The 13,786-nt window shown below is 31.1% G+C and overlaps 1 protein-coding gene across 5 annotated transcripts in view; it reads right to left on the bottom strand.

The window, feature by feature from the left end:
* Window positions 1-5,694: 5,694 nt before the first annotated feature.
* Window positions 5,695-13,786, bottom strand: part of LOC143252972 (oxidation resistance protein 1-like) — a 147,889-nt gene continuing 139,797 nt past the window's right edge. For all 5 annotated transcript variants that reach the window (XM_076505936.1, XM_076505939.1, XM_076505937.1 and 2 more), the window contains 3 exons: window positions 12,633-12,728; window positions 9,990-10,063; window positions 5,695-6,497 (listed from right to left, as the gene is read on the bottom strand). In XM_076505936.1, the coding sequence (XP_076362051.1) occupies window positions 6,362-6,497; window positions 9,990-10,063; window positions 12,633-12,728 (306 nt within the window). In that variant the 3' untranslated portion in view covers window positions 5,695-6,361. The remainder of the gene's footprint in view (window positions 6,498-9,989; window positions 10,064-12,632; window positions 12,729-13,786) is intronic.

The following is a 13,786-nucleotide window of genomic DNA, read 5'->3' as shown; positions in this document are numbered from 1 at the left end:
TTATTCAAGGGAGATCTATCAACCTCCATGGATCCTGGCTGGGGTCTATTGGGCAGGTCTTTGATGTTGGAAAAGGATTCCAGAGACTGAGGACATGAATGAATGATTGTTTTGCATCTTGGGGTGGGAGAAAGTGATGTACCTGAGGAAATGCCTGTACCCAGAACCAACGGAGGAGTATCTTGAGTTTTGCTGGAATGTATGTTAGGGACAGAGATGGGTGTTAAAGTTGATTCATCAACTTTTTTAACCAAGGAAGTCAAAAGGTTTTTCATTTGGTTTGAGAATGATTCTTTTGGAGGCACAGAGAGATCCATCTGCACTCCCACTGTAGTAGTGGAACGAAGTGCAGTGGTATACGTCCGAGATGAAGTGGTGGACAGCAACTTTCGAGCCTCAGGGTAACTAATGTTTTGAATCATTTTCAAATGCTGCACCTCTTTTTCTACCAACCATTAGGGCAAGAACAATAGTAGGAGGGGTGAGAGCCATTGCAGTTGATGCAACGAGAGTCCGTTTCAAACGTATAGGCATTGTGGTCATTGCCACCGCTACGAGCACAAGTCAAGTAACCACAACGTGATGTCTTCGAGTAACCGAAACGCTGACACTGGAAACATCGGAGAGGGTTTGGAACATGTGACTGTACTCTGCAATTAAGATAACTTGCCTTGATGGTGGCAGGTGGATGTGGTGACATAAATATCACAATCAGGACATTGGTCGGCACCATAATTCCATCTTTGCAAGTGGAGATACGCCTCACTGCAGAAACTCCTTGGGTGGAGAAACCAGCGAGTATCTCTGACTCTGGGATGTTTTTCAAATCCCTCTCAACAGTAACTCCTCATGATGAATTCAATGTAGCATGAAGTGTAACCTCAATAGGTATATCCCCAATTGCCTTTGAATGTAACACACTGTGTTGAGAGGTAGATGTTTCCACCAGTATGTCACCAGATCAAAAGGTTTTTTTTACTGACTTTGGAGAGCCAGCAAGTCCCTTCTGAATGAAAAAGGGAGACATTTGCCCTAAAGGTTTGTCTGAAAGTGAGTGCAATATAAGAAAATGAGGTACAACAGGTGGTACAGATGGTGAGGGATTGCTACTTAGTATCTTCAAGATGTGGTCGTTTACCTATAGACTATTTTTTCACTACTTTATTAAGATTTTTAATCGGAGTATCAATTATAAAGGAAGGGAAATTTTGTTTCCCACTGACCCCACCCACCATGGAGCCCTATGAGGGGACGCACTACAATGTCAAACAAAGACACTGCAGCAACGCCAGGGTTTTGTGAGCACTGTATACATACAAACAGATACAATTTCCACAACACCTGTTGAGAACATCCAACACTGGTACTTGGTTCACCCTAGCCCAAGTGGACCAGCTGATTGACCCAAGGGGGGCAACCCCAAGGCTGCCCGTCTACAGGAATTCAACGCCAAAGTGGCATGTTAGGGTTGGACCCCTTAACCACCAGGATTCTCTCCTCACCTTCACAGGTTGCCATCCATGGCAAACACGTGGATGGATGTTTAGATCCCAGAGGAGGTAAACTGAAAGAACAGAACCTTCCTTGGGAGGTCCCCTCACCATGTACAGGAATCCACACTAAGGGGTAAAACAAAAAATTATATATTATCAGTAGTAGAGATATATAATGCACAAACTACTGATAAATATCCAATGGATAAACCAACTATGTTTTCCTGGTCTGCAAAGTATATAATATTAACAAATGTGCAAACCACGTAACATTATCTAGAAAACACATTGTTAATAAATATATGACTTCCCAGACATCTAAATTAACTGAAACAATAAAGGACACATAATTGAGCCCTACAGGTAGAATAATGTGGATGAAAAGGCACACAGTTAACGACTAAAAAATTTAAACAGATTAAACAACAAATTATATGTTGCTAGTAGTAATTAGATGTAAGGTACAAACTATCTAAATATACCTAATTAACAAAGTATTTATAAATATGAAACAAACCACCTTCATGTATCTAGCCAAAACGTATGCAATAATAATGAAAATGTAAACCTGAGAAAATTAAACAGAAAGCACATCAATAATCACTATCTATCTTTCACTTATTCTAAATTAACAAAGGAAAGTGAATTGACTCTTACAATGACAAAACATAGGATGAGAAGGATATCAGTTAACAATAACAAAAAAACAACCCAGCAAATTACTGAAATATAACAATGAATTTCATATCACTAAACTAAACAATACTTATTAAAAATGAACTAATAAATACCCAAAAATTGCCAAATCTAAAGTATGCAATATAAATGAACATGACAAACTATTACATTTAACTAAAAAAAAGTACTAATTAATATCTAAATTACAATTCATATAAAGTAACTTAGATGACCACAAACACATTAAAAATCTAACTTACCAAAGTCTGAACACTAATGAGATGAAATACGTAATTCTCCCATGTGTAAATAAGTGCAAAGCCACACAAAGGGTACCTGAGCTTGGCCTACCAGGAGTATATCAATCCAGTGTAAATGTGGAAAAAGATTAGCACAGATTCCCTGAGAGAACTGAAAGCAGTAGGAAGAAAAGAGAAGAATAATAACTCTCAATCAAAGTATATGACTTGATAGAATGGCAACTTGTAGGAGGTGCCAGAAAAACATAGTCCAAACTGTCTTCTAATTGCTTGTATTCTTCATCAGAAACATTACATTTAAAAGAATAAATCACATACAAATTTAACTCCCTGCAAATTAAGGCCTATACCTCCTTTGCAGATAAAATTGAATCTGACTCCTGGAAAAGTCATAAAAGTAGCATTTTTGACTGTAATTGGAATTTTCATAGTTAATACACTGATTGTAAGTTTGTACTATGATCTCTTGAAATTTGGTAACAAAATATGAATAAAAATGTTGAAACAAGTAAATGCAAATACAGTAAAACTATTGAAAAGAAGAAATGGCAAAGAAGCATATTCATAAATTGTAGCCACATATGAAAAAAAAACATGTCTAAGCAATGTTGTACTACTTGAAAAACTGAGTGAGCTGGAATAGCAGAGAACTAGTTGCATCAATATCGGTGGCACAATATTACTAGCTAGTAGAGGCTAGTCACATGATACGTGTTGTTTGGAAAAGGCACAAAACTGATGTGATATAGACTTGCGTGCTGATTGTGAAAATTTTTTTAACAATGCTTAAAAGCAGAAAAGGATCAAGATAACTTTGTGTGAGAGAAGATTGGATTAATTGTATTATCATACTTTACAGTCAGATGAAAGGCATAATGTGCTATCTCACAAGCCTTTACCACCTCTAAAGATGAGAACATCATCACTACCAAATGATGCGACACTGACAGAAACACTGCCAAGCAATCATAAGCCTTACCGAACAATTATAGTGTGTAAACTTTGTCTATGGTAGAGGACAGCACAAGAATAACTTTTTCTGAGGTTGCCAGCTAACTACACATGGAACTTCAGCACAAACACGTAAAAAACAACAACAAAGTTGCATATACCTTAATAAATTTATATATCTACCTTTATAACTAAAATGCATTTGACTATTTCACTAATGACTAATAGTAGCAAAATCTAGTAATCAGTCAGTACTTTCTGGAATTTCTTTTTGTTACTCATTTCTTTATAATACACACACAACACTGATGTAACACAAAAATGTTTTGGTACAAAAGTATGAGTGGATTTGTACCCTCTGTGGCACAAGTTTTTGGGGGCTTTAAGTACAGAAATAACTATATTTATAAAGATGCTACTTTGTAGTTTTTTGTATTTTTGCTATTTCCTTACACAATCTATTTATCGTTATAAATATTTAACAGTAAGATCCCAGGAGAATTTGAAGAAAATGTTTTTTTTGTGAGGTGATCAAATTGGACACTAATTATTGACATTTATCTTGTGTATATTAAATTTTGAAAATTCAGAAAACATGTGAGATATATACACAGGTATTAACAACAAATTAGTTGTACAACAATCAGCCACATGAAAACATGCAGAGCCTCTACATAATATGATCATTTTTTCTATACATTACAAAAAAAGTTTAAAATTAAAACTGATGTGAGGAAAGAACACCTTTAACTACTTTCAACAAAACTTCACACAACTGTGAAATAATATTTAAGTGCAGAGCTACTCAATAAGTACCTAGCCCAAATATTTAGCATTTTAAGTCCTTACTGCTAACTCATTAGTGTTACAAGCTTGATCAGAAAATTCACTAAATATGCTAGGTTGAATCAAGAATGATGTGAAATTTAATAAATAAAAAATATTAGAAATATGAAATTAAATAATGTTTCTATTTTAATTACACAAACCCTTCCATAAGCAATTAGTCTGCTAATTACTGCTGTTAATTAATTCTGATTAGTTCTTCATTAAGTTAAAATATAAGATTAATTTATTTTTCAATTTTCAATGTTATTTCACTTGTTTCCATGGTTTTTATAAAAGTATAAATCATTATTAGATATATCCAGAACAGAGTTCAGAAACTCACTATTCATAATTAATTACAGACTGTAATTAATTGTACTTATCTTAAGACATCAATATTAGACATATATTTTAAAACTGTATTATTTATCTATTCCTGTAGGGATTTGTCAAGAATTAAAAGAGTGTATAAAATATTTTAACCACACTATGCTTACCATACCCATTGCTAAGGATGTGTTTCATTCAATAAAGAGCTTTCCATGCCAGCTGGGACACAACAATTGTTATAATGTGAATGCCTTTTCCAAGCTCGTAGGGCATTATTATAATTAATTATACTTGTCATAAGACACTACTATTAGGTCTATTATATTTTTTCTAAAAATACTCTTTATCTAGTCCCCCTAGAATTTTCGATAATTAAAAGAGTATATAATAACAGTATTCCAGTCACACTATGTTTGTGTCACTGGTAAAGGATATAGCATCCATATTGTGTTTTGCATACTTTTCTAATTCTTGAAAAGGGACTAGATAACGAAAGCATTATTACAAAATACAATAAGCTTTATACTAATATCTTATGACAAGTGATTACTTATAACAATACTTCACATGCTTCAAAAGATATTCAAACCATAACAATTGTAATTACAAAAGTGAAGTAATATCCTACAAATGGTTTCTTATATAATGTCAAATGTATACGACTTTAAACATTTAAATTTCATTTTGCTTCAAATACCTAAAAATCACAACATTACTGAATTAAAAAAATATGTTTACAAATTAACTGTTGCTAATTTACAAAAATATGTAACAAGTTTCACCCAACAGTGTTGAAAACTGTTTATCAATTTTTTTTATCATATATGTTTATTTATTTATTTTTAATTCAGCAAATTAAATGCGTTACACTTTAAATAATTGAAATATTTTTGCATTTATTAGAACAATGGTCAAATTTTATGAATTTAAATTTTGGTGAAACTAACTTTTATCTAATTTGACTAGTTTTAGTCAGTAGGTGAAATTAAAACTTTGGGTTAATTTATCAATTAGTTTCATGTTCTAATTGCAAATTCATTTTTATTATGAAGGGGTAGATCCAAGAAAGAAGCTTTAGAAAAATAAATGCAAGTTAATTTTTCATGTTTTTTATGCTCTTTAAATGTCACAAATTGGCATAGCAAAATTCAATCCAAAATTAAAATCTAGATTTATTATTCTATAAACATACATTCTTATAAACCAAAGACTACATAAAATTACATACACACAGATCCACATTCATATAGCAGTTTTAATTCTTAACTCATATTCTAACGGACTAAAAATGCAATGTTGTGATTTCCAGTGACAACTATATTTTTCTTTTCCATAAAACGTAGCAAAACAAACTTAGAAACATATTTTGTACAAGCGGTTTTATTTGTCAGTTACCTAACTACTATTACACACATTATTAACATAAAAAGCTATGCTTATAAGCATTAGATCTGAAATATGTTAAGTAGTTTAAGGCTACTCATTACTTTCATATCTATTAAATGTTATTTCTTTGTGTACTCTACCACAGTAATTAAGTAAACTAATACAGTTATTTGAAATAACATCAGCCTAAAGAATCCTTTTACAACAACAAAGTACATCTGACTTAGTTCTGAGTACTAGCAAATTACTGCACTAAATATTGAAGACACAGGTGTATTAACATCACAGACTCTTTTGTAACATTTTACTCACTAAATTATTTGCTAACCAGTTTACAAGCTATAGAATGAAACCATGTGAAATATTAATTTTCATTAAAAATTACACACTGATTACATTTACAGCTATGCATATAGCTATGTACACAAAACAAAATTATTCAAAACCCCAAGCTTCAATTGCTTTTACTACAAAGTCTTCACAAGTAGAAAGGGTTTCATTTTCATAGGTTTTACACTTGTGACTCCGTCCATGAAACAGATCTCCATCCAACCACAGACCAAACTGACCACTGTAAAAATAACATAATATTAATGGACAACAAGGGACTGGCCCATTTAACGTAGCCTATTCACTAAATTAAAAACTTCAAAGCCAGCTCTTATCATTCAATTATTGATCAAGCTTTACCTTAAATTAACTGCATTCTACCACATTTGAAGTTGATATATTCCAAAACCCAGCCACCCAATTAGAAATTTAAGGCTGTCATAGATGAAGATGACTTTTACCATGCCAAAATGTATACTTATGTCTTGTAGTTTTATCACTAACCATTAATTACAAAAAAAGACTATCAAGTCTTTTAATTATTGTAAACACCTAAACAAAATCCCCTCCAGCTCTTCTGTTTTAAAGAGAAAACAAGTTCAGAGATTTTAACTCATCCCGTATGGCAACCTTTCCATCACAAGTATCATCCTAGTAGCCCTTCTACAAATGTTTTCCAATTCAATGCCCTCTCTCAGGCAAGAAGTTCAAAAATAAACAGTATTCCAAAACTGGCCTAAGCAATAACATTATAACCTCTTTTCACTTCACTGGATGGATTAAGAGACTGATGAACCACAACACCAAGACCTTTTTCCTTCCATAACATTGTTAAGATTATTCATATCAAAATTATACTTATAATTCATATTGTGATATTTTTCATACATTACTTTGCATATGTTATAATTAAAAGACATCTGCCATTTATTTGCACAATTTACCAAATAATTCCAGTGTTTTTGTAAAGCAATAGTGTATTCTTCATAGTCAGCAATACCTAAAACTTCAACATCATCAGCAAATTTAAATAATGTATTGGCCATTCCTCCATGTACCTCATTGAAATAAACTAAAAGGAGCAAATGTCCTAACATGGAGCCCTGAAGTACTCATGATATTAAGTCAATTTGACTGAGTTCTATTTTTTAATAACTCTCTGATTTTTCCATTCAGCCACTTTTTCATCTCATGAGCTAACCTGTCTCTCATACCTAGAGATAACTTTCTCAACAAACCTTTAATGTGGCACATTTTCAAATGCTTTAGAAAATCCAGATACACCAAATCTACACTTTTACCCTCATCTACGTGAGCAGAAACCTTTTCAAAAATGTCAAAAATCTGGAAAGTGAAATTTTCCCTTAGCAAACCCATGTTAACAATCCAACAACATTTTAAACTTTGAATTACCTTGCAGAGCATCATACTTCAGACTTTTGAAAACTTCTCCCACCAGTAATTACTGAGACATTTTATATTTATCTAGTATTAGATATACAGGTTTTTTTATGTAACTGTATATGAATCATATATTGTGTAGTTCCATTGTTGTGATTTGTTACCATTGCATCATGTTACTAGAATCTCCTATGTTTTTCTCCTTGTTCTGATTGAGTATTATTACAACATAACATTTTGTAGTATGTAGAAAGTTCTAGACCTTGTACTATTTGGTTTGAGAATAGAGTATTTATAGTTTATTATTTATATAACAACACTCTCCAGCATTAGGGTTAAAACCCATGATAAAAACATGTCTAAAATGGTGCTTTTGTTCATGGTCATAATGAAAGCACAACAGTAAAACATGGGCTATTGTGACTTGAGTGTCACAAAGGCTACACATTGGTGTATCAGTCCCAGACAAAATAAAATGATGAATTAAAACTGACCAAGGTATAAGCATAACACTTTTACCAGGAGAAAAGCAGCTTTTACAAATAAAACATGCATGTCAAAAACAAATGTTTATACAAACCTTTGTGTCTTTTGAAGTAATTATTCTTGAATGTGTGTACCGAAAATTGATAATGCTTTTTTTAAATTTTATTTTGTACTCCTTCATATCATACATAATATATAGGCTGGCTCTCTAAAGACACCAATTGTATAGTGTACAAAACACTGAGTATCTAAATGCTAGTTGTCTAACATTCATCCATTATTGGTTGGTAATTCCTGAGTCATTTTAGCTTTAAGGGAAAGCCACATATCTGCAGAAAAGCTAATTTCAAAGAGTAATGATAACATAGTTAATACTAGAATTATGACGTTTTTTAGCTTATCTAAAATGCACAAGAAACAAATCTACCTCTGTAGTACCTTAATTAGTATTCTACACAAGATTTGGGTGCAATACACAGATATTTTTGTTGTAGGCTAGCAAAAGAATAACAAAGAAGAAGAATTACAAATAGATCATTTTAAGTAGGTTTTCTTCTCCTTACAAGTCTAGCATGCATGATTTTCTTGTGAATTTTTATATAGCCTTAGTAGTCAATTTATAAAAAGGTTTTAAAGAGTTGTTTCACTTGAATATTTATAGTTTAAGGTGCTTTTTGGTCACACAATCCATAATGATTTTGTGCAAGTCCTTGTGATCCTTAATATGAACCTTCATTCCAAGTCATGATTATGACTTTCTTTGATTTTGTCCTTCATACTCTTTGCAAATCAATCTGGTTTTTGAACTTGTAGCTCTCTTTTCTGTCTATAAGGAACATGCTTAGCTTGAATATTTAATACTTTATTTGAAGAATAAGTTAATAATAAATTCACCTGGCCAAATCATGGCACATGATTTTTGTCTAACCTCTTCAAAATCTTCTTTTTTGAAATTTGGTACCAAATTCTCATTATTCCTTATCTTCATAAGCAGCAAAACATTAAATCTAACTGAGCAATGATCACTAGCACCTAGATGTTTCTCAATCTCTGCACTATCAACATTTCTTTATTAGAATTTAACAATAACTCTTAAATAGCATTGCTTCTAGTAGATTCCATAAAAACTTGAAAAAAACCACCATGAACAGTTTCTAAAATCCTGTATCCTTTGCAACTTGATTCTAACATTTTCCAATTTATATGCTTTAAATTAAAATCTGCCATAATTATAATCTTATAAAATAGTTGAATTCTTTATCACACACTAAAGCTCCTAATTAACTTCAGATGTTTCACCTGGTAATCCATAACAAATTCCATCTAAACATCTTCTCCCTATACAATATAAAACAAAAATTAAAATATTTTTAAGGGAAAATAAAAATAAAAATCAATTTCAATATTGGTGGTTCAATACCCTTGCCTAGCTAGTGTCAAACACTAAACCATCAAAGAAAGAATAGTATTAAACATATAAGATGCCAAAAAAGAAAAGAAGACATTTATAAATAAATTCAGAAATGCAAAACTTGGTTAGAAAACAAACTAAATAAAATAAAAAAATTGAGAAATTGTAAAACAATCATGCACATTTCATCTTTTTAATAATGTGTTAATTTTATCAACATATAAAACAAGAAATATAAATGATGAAAATAATGTACAAAGGAAATTTGCATTTTTCATTTATTTTGAAGTTTTTAAAGGTATGACAAAATATACAAGATAACTAGGAATAGTCATCTTGAAAAGAGAAATTAACTGATGAGTGCATATAGTGTAACTATCATTAAAATTGCTTTTGTAATGACTAAGCTTTGAAACTGCATAAAAAAATACTTACTCTCCTGCTCCAATTGCAAGACTATCCTTATTACCCTTAATAAAATATATGTTATTTCCAGTCCAGTGATAACACTGAAAAACAGAAATATTAGGATGGTACATCAAGAAATCTTTTAAGACAACCACAGCAATTTAAACTTTATAAATCATACATATTCCACAGCATCACAATATTAAATTTCAAGAAATGTTTTTTCAAGGTGTAAAAATGAAGTAAATTTCATTATCTAACTATTTAATGCACACAAGCTGTAATCTAAAAATAATGGAGGATTTTTGTTCTTTATGGTAGGAAACACAGAAGTTTAGAAATGTGGTAAAAGATCCTAAACTTATCAATTTTGTGAAAAAAAACCAAAAACCTGTATTAGTTGAAGATGACTCCTACTTTGCCAGAATTTATAATTGTGCCTCTACCTTGTTTAATCATTTTGTAGGCTAATTGGAATAAGATCTAAAATTTCAGCAGATGCATAACACTTTTTATGAGAAAATCTAACTAAAATCATGAAAAGTTCAGGTATCCAGTGTTAAAATTATAATTTGAACAGATCTTATTGAGTGTGTTCTAGAAACACATAGTTTTACCTATCGTTCTGTTATATAATAGACATAACAAATTAAAATTTTCAAGGGAGGCCCCTTTTTGTTTTCTCCACCCCTCTATGCCTAAATCTTTCACTTGTAAAAAATACACGAGAAAAAAGTCACAGTTACGACCTTAAATATTTATATTTTGTGTCAACGATTATACTACCACCACATTTTGCCAATTAGAAAATCAAAAACTAATATTAAGATTGAATTTTGATCTTAAGGTGATTTCATCTGTTTAAAAGTTCAGTTCTTTAAATTTTTGCAAGAAGAGAGTAAAATAGTATCACCTCAATTATGAGATTTATCATCATCCATAACAGTGTATGATGCTAGACGAAAACAGACAAACAAACACATGCTACAATATATAAATACACTGCAAGTTATATTATAATGTTATTATAGAATACAAAATATTTCTCATACTACATACAGACATGTACTATCATGCAAGTATTAAAGCTGTACAAAACTGAAGGAAAAGTTAAGTATTTAAAATATTAAAGTAATCAATGATCAACATTGTATAATATACAATTAATATTTTGCAATCAGTGGTAATAAAAAACAAATGCACACAAGAATGATATGAAGGGCATTGAAACATGTAGAGTAGCTTTTTATTTACGACTGTTGATTGGTTTTAAATAGAAGTTTAACTGTATATTATACATTTTGATTGTTGAGTATTTCAATATATTAGAAAGATAACTTTCAATTTTTATTCCTTTTTCTCTGTGTGTATTTTGGGAGCTCTTTCAAGATTTGTATATATACATACACATTTATTTCTATAAACTTTGGCATATATGCTTGTAAGTACTTTTCAAAATATTTTTTTAAATTCCACCAGTGTCAGATTTTAAATTTTCCTTACAAGACTTCTAATTTTTTTTATTACTTAAGTAAAACGATTTTCATTGGTTACATGACTTAAAGTAACCTAACTATATCACAGTTTTGGTTCTTTATACAGTACACAATAGTAATAAGTTAATTTTATTGATACCCTTGACTGTTTTTTTCTTAGAGTTGTTTTACACTTTACAAAACCTCCCACTTGTAGTTTAAAAGTAAGGAGTCTCGCAACAGATTTCACCCCAGCATGAGATTCTCAACATAGATGTAAACAAGTTCTATAGGGAGCATAGATGTAACTTTTATAAAGAAGGTTGTGTACAATAACGTATATATTTGTGCATGCATGCATGCACGTGTGCATGCGTGTTGTTTTATTGGAAGTTTTTTTTTTCCAATGCAATAGATTACACAACATATTAGCCATGTGAGTATATTTTTTGTTACTGAAAATGTGTACATTAACTGGAGTGAAATATACAAAAACAAATAAAGTTTCACAAAGGTATATGAATTGGCCTAAATATTGAATAGAGTCTTCTCTTTATTGACCTATGCTTATTTTGTAACATAAAATAAAAAAATTATAATGATAAATCTTGGGCCACAGGATCTGTATTTAGCAGAATAAGAACAAGTGAAACTTTCAGTTCAGCAATGACAGACAAATTGTGAAATAACACAATACGTGTCAAATGGGTTTTATGTCATTAAGTTGTAAAGTTACAAAAAAATTAAATTCAGGTTTAAAACCTTTTAAAGGTTACAATGCTTCATGTTTGAAATGCCTTTCAGATACTGTGATAATGATACTGAGCTATTAATTTTTATGAATGCAAATACAGAAATGGCAATACACTAACCATTCTAGAAAGGGTTAACAATTCATACTTTAAATATTTTTAGAGAAGATGATATTTATAACACTTAATAACTTCTTTATAAATATTTTAATGTCCCAAATAGTGTTGTATTAAATAGAATGATCCATGTTGGTAGTTACACTGTTCAGTACATTACAACACACACATCCAATAAAATGGATACAGACATTAAGTGTTACAGATAAATATCAATAAGACAACAGCCAATATTATGCATCTGGAAAGTGCTTTTTTGCAAGAACTACATACTAATAAATTTTCCATTTTAATGCATGCACTTAAGAAACTGGCATATGGCTTACCTTCAATTCTGGGGAAAAGGAAAAAAGGAAAGACTCTCCTGTTCCATAAAAATGTTCACTTATTTTCAACGAACATGATGTCATAGCACCAAAAACCTTGCAGAATAGAGAAATATAAAGTTCAACTAACCATTTAAGAAACAACAGTGCTGCAGCTCACTTTAAAAATATTTCAAACATAAAAGTAACTGCAATTATCATTTGCAGCCAATTAACTTCTGAGGTTGAACAACTGCAAAGTTTTTTTATATTTTTAGTTACGGAAAAGTGATATCTCAAGATAATGCTCTTTGTCAGATCAGTTTACAACCAATATACTTTTAAATATAACAGGTACTCTCTTCCATGCACAAGTACTTTTACCAAAGCAATTTTATCATTCTTGTAGATCACTTATTAGTTATCCTTTTTATATAAACCTGAAATGAATAATATTAAAAAATCACTTATGTTTTATGTATAATAAGATATGCAAATAAGATGCATAACATCTCATGGAGATGAACATTCCTGTCTTGCATAGTTCTAGGTCATCCTTGGGCAAGATGTTGCATCTGTCACCCTCCCCATAGATGAGATATAGTGAAGCTGTTGCTGAAGCAGGATGGTGAAGTATTTTCTTTGACAGTTGCTTACCACAACTGGGACAACAGCATAGGATACCAGTTCTGTAATGGCAACACAAGGCAAAGGCAAACCAGAGTTATTCTAGGTCACTAGAGTACAAAAACAAGTATGAAAGGTAAAGAGGTTCCCATCACAAAATAATGAAAATCCTTCACCCAGTATGGATTGTCATGTGTGACAAGTGACACGAAACCATCACTCCAAGATGTCTACAACAAAAGTACAATCAAGGTAAGAACTTGGAATATAAAGACCCTGTATCAAAAGGATAAATTAGTTAATGTTAAGCAGGACATGGAAAGACTAAATATTAACAGTTCTTCAGTTTAGAAAAGTTTGATGGGAAGGTGCTGGAAAGCTGAAATATGACAATTTAAATGTAATTGTAATTTACACCATAGGAGAAATATAAGAGGGGATTTGATACTATACTAGATAAAGTAAAATGCCTTATTAGATACTTATTATTACATTCCTTGTAAAATTAAAAGGCAAGTTATAAAAGTCTCTGCACCTGCAGTAAGGTA

This window comes from Tachypleus tridentatus, chromosome 6, assembly GCF_004210375.1.
Source record: "Tachypleus tridentatus isolate NWPU-2018 chromosome 6, ASM421037v1, whole genome shotgun sequence".
Lineage (NCBI taxonomy): Eukaryota > Metazoa > Arthropoda > Merostomata > Xiphosura > Limulidae > Tachypleus > Tachypleus tridentatus.
This window is presented reverse-complemented; position numbering and strand designations above follow the sequence as displayed.